The sequence below is a fragment of the Etheostoma cragini genome, chromosome 2 (genome assembly GCF_013103735.1).
Source record: "Etheostoma cragini isolate CJK2018 chromosome 2, CSU_Ecrag_1.0, whole genome shotgun sequence".
In the NCBI taxonomy this organism is placed as follows: domain Eukaryota; kingdom Metazoa; phylum Chordata; class Actinopteri; order Perciformes; family Percidae; genus Etheostoma; species Etheostoma cragini.
Window position 1 is genome coordinate 5,848,398 of NC_048408.1, and position 2,725 is coordinate 5,851,122.

Consider the following 2,725-nt stretch of genomic DNA (forward strand, 5'->3'; position numbering starts at 1 on the left):
CCCCCCCCCCCCTCCACTGTCAGGCTTTTGGAGTAATCTGCCTCGCTAAGTGTCATGTCTGTCTTACAGCAGCAGAAGGGGTCCCCTGCATGTCCCCCCGATCCAGCGGCGCTGCTTCGACAGTGTGAAGAGGCCCTCGGTGACCGACCACATCGCCTCCACAGGAAGTTCACTCACCTCAACGATGGAGACAGCGCCCCCAGCAGCCCCATCAGGCTGATGCAATGGAACATCCTGGCCCAAGGTAGACTGCTTTTAGTCAACACGCTGGATCGTAGGCTCGGATACATCTAAGGACACATTAGTTTTAAAAACAGAGACATTAAAAAGGGTTTTACATGTGGCAGATCCAGTGAGATATGATGCCACAGGTGATTTTACTGTTTCAAATATCTTTGCTGTTCTCATCAAACTTTGTAGTCACAGTAGGCAGCTTATTCAGAGCCAAATCACTGATACACTGATACAGTGACACAGTGCACGGCTTTAAAAAACTCACTAACACAAACTCTGGAGCATTGTTCAGCTAGTCAAGGTTGACTCTATACTAGTCTCTGTTGTTGTGTGTGTTCCTCCCTTTCCGCTTTCTGTGAGTTGCAGTAAGGGTGGGCGGAAAAATCGATACAGCATCGCATCGCGGTATATTTTGTGGCAATACTGTATCGAAACACAGGCGCCAAGTTTCGATCTATTATTATTATATAAGTGTTGGTCAGCTGCTTGACAATGCCATTTTGCAGCAAGAAAAATTAGTTAAAAAAAAAAAGAAATGAACAAACATCATTTAAAATTGGCAATAAATAATAAAGTCGGAATGTATCGCAGAATATTGCAATATGTTTCAAATCACAATAATATCGTGACATAAGTATCGTGATGATATCGTATTGTGATGATATCGAGGCCTCTGGTGATTCCCACCCTTACTTTAAACTCTGGTTGCATCGGACAACACTAACTTGAACTCTGAGCACCTTTAGAGGCTGAAACTGGCGCCTTTTAAGGAAAATTTGGATTGGCAACAAGGCCGGCCTGCTTGGTTTGTTAGAATGATTTTAAAGATTTACAAAGAATATGTTTACGGCGTTTCCTCTCTAACTGGGACGTTTTGGGACCGATTGGCGGCGATTTCCTGTACACACGGTGATACACTGGTAAGAGCCAATGGCGTTTAACCAGGAATCAGCTAATTTAATTAGTCACAGTACTGTATTGTGTGAACAGATAACTTCTTTTAATATTTTAATGTTGCGTTTTCTTTTGCGGGGTGCAAATGTTCCTTCTCGAGACGTTTTTGCAGAGCCACGCTCGCACCGCCCCGAGATTGGCCCCGCCCCGAGATTGGCCCCGCCCAACTTGATTGTGACCCTATATTCTCCTCTCCAGGAATGCTAGCCAGACCTTCCTCCGCAGCACTGTGGAGGAAGGTCTGGCAATGCGAGACTAACTCTATGCTGAAGTCAGGTCTCCCTTTCTTTTGTCCCTCAGCCCTGGGCGAGGGACTTGACAGTTTTGTCCAGTGTTCTCCGGAGGCCCTCAGCTGGTCCCGTAGGAAGTACCTCATCCTAGAGGAGATCCTCACCTACCGCCCTCATATCCTGTGTCTGCAGGAAGTCGACCACTACTATGACACCCTTCAGCCGGTTCTGGCAGGCCTGGGTTACAGCAGCAACTTCTGCCCCAAACCCTGGTCGCCGTGCCTGGATGTGGAGGGCAACAACGGCCCTGACGGCTGCGCGCTGTTCTTCGATCAGTCGCGGTACGAGTTCCTGGACAGCGTGAGCATACGCCTCTCTGCCATGAGGATTCCAACCAATCAGGTGGGAACAATGTGTGGAAAGCCACACTTGTGCACTTAAAAAGCTACTCACCGTAAGCCCCTTCTAACACTCTCTTTTGCCACAGGTTGCCGTGGTGACAATGCTGCGTTGCCGGAGCACAGGGAGATGCGTGTGCGTGGCCGTGACCCATCTGAAGGCTCGTTCTGGCTGGGAGTGGCTCCGCAGCGCCCAGGGCTCCGACCTGCTGCGACACCTCCAGAACGTGATCCAGAAACAAGCCGGTGATCCGGCGGGTGCCCCCAGCTCTGACATTCCTCTGCTCATATGTGGAGATTTCAACGCAATCCCAACTGAGGAGGTGTACCGGCGTTTCGCCGCGTCGCCTCTCGGTTTGGACTCTGCCTATAAGAAACTCAGTCACAACGGTTTGACTGAGCCGGCGTACACGACATGGAAAATCCGGCCTACAGGGGAATGCTGCTCCACTCTGGACTACATCTGGTACAGTCAGCACACACTGAGGGTCGATGCCGTTTTGGACATGCCCACTGAGGAACAGATTGGGCCAAACAGGCTTCCGTCCTTCAGCTATCCATCTGACCATCTCTCTCTGGTGTGTGACTTCAGCTTTAAGGAGACGTGAGAAGGAAACGATGAACACACAGTCAACAGTAAGACGCGCTGATGAGACACCATGTGGGAGTGACGGGAGTGGACACAGGACAGAGAAACTAGAATGGGACGTTGGTTACCCCGCGTGGATTTAAAAGTCCGATAACTTATGATGCTGAACGACAGTCTACCTCCCCACTGTGCGACCGGTTAATCATCTGCACTCAAACTGAAAGTGCAAAGTGAAAAATGAATGTTTTTATATATATATACAGTGGGTACGGAAAGTATTCAGACCCCTTTAAATTTTTCACTCTTTGTTTCATTGCAGC

The 2,725-nt window shown here is 49.1% G+C and overlaps 1 protein-coding gene across 2 annotated transcripts in view; it reads left to right on the forward strand.

Moving 5' to 3' along the window:
• noctb (nocturnin b) overlaps nucleotides 1-2,442 on the forward strand; it is a 14,579-nt gene extending 12,137 nt beyond the window's left edge. For both annotated transcript variants that reach the window (XM_034889101.1, XM_034889090.1), the window contains 3 exons: nucleotides 54-244; nucleotides 1,489-1,820; nucleotides 1,906-2,442. In XM_034889101.1, coding sequence (XP_034744992.1) covers nucleotides 54-244; nucleotides 1,489-1,820; nucleotides 1,906-2,424 — 1,042 coding nt within the window. In that variant the 3' untranslated portion in view covers nucleotides 2,425-2,442. The remainder of the gene's footprint in view (nucleotides 1-53; nucleotides 245-1,488; nucleotides 1,821-1,905) is intronic.
• Nucleotides 2,443-2,725: the final 283 nt, after the last annotated feature.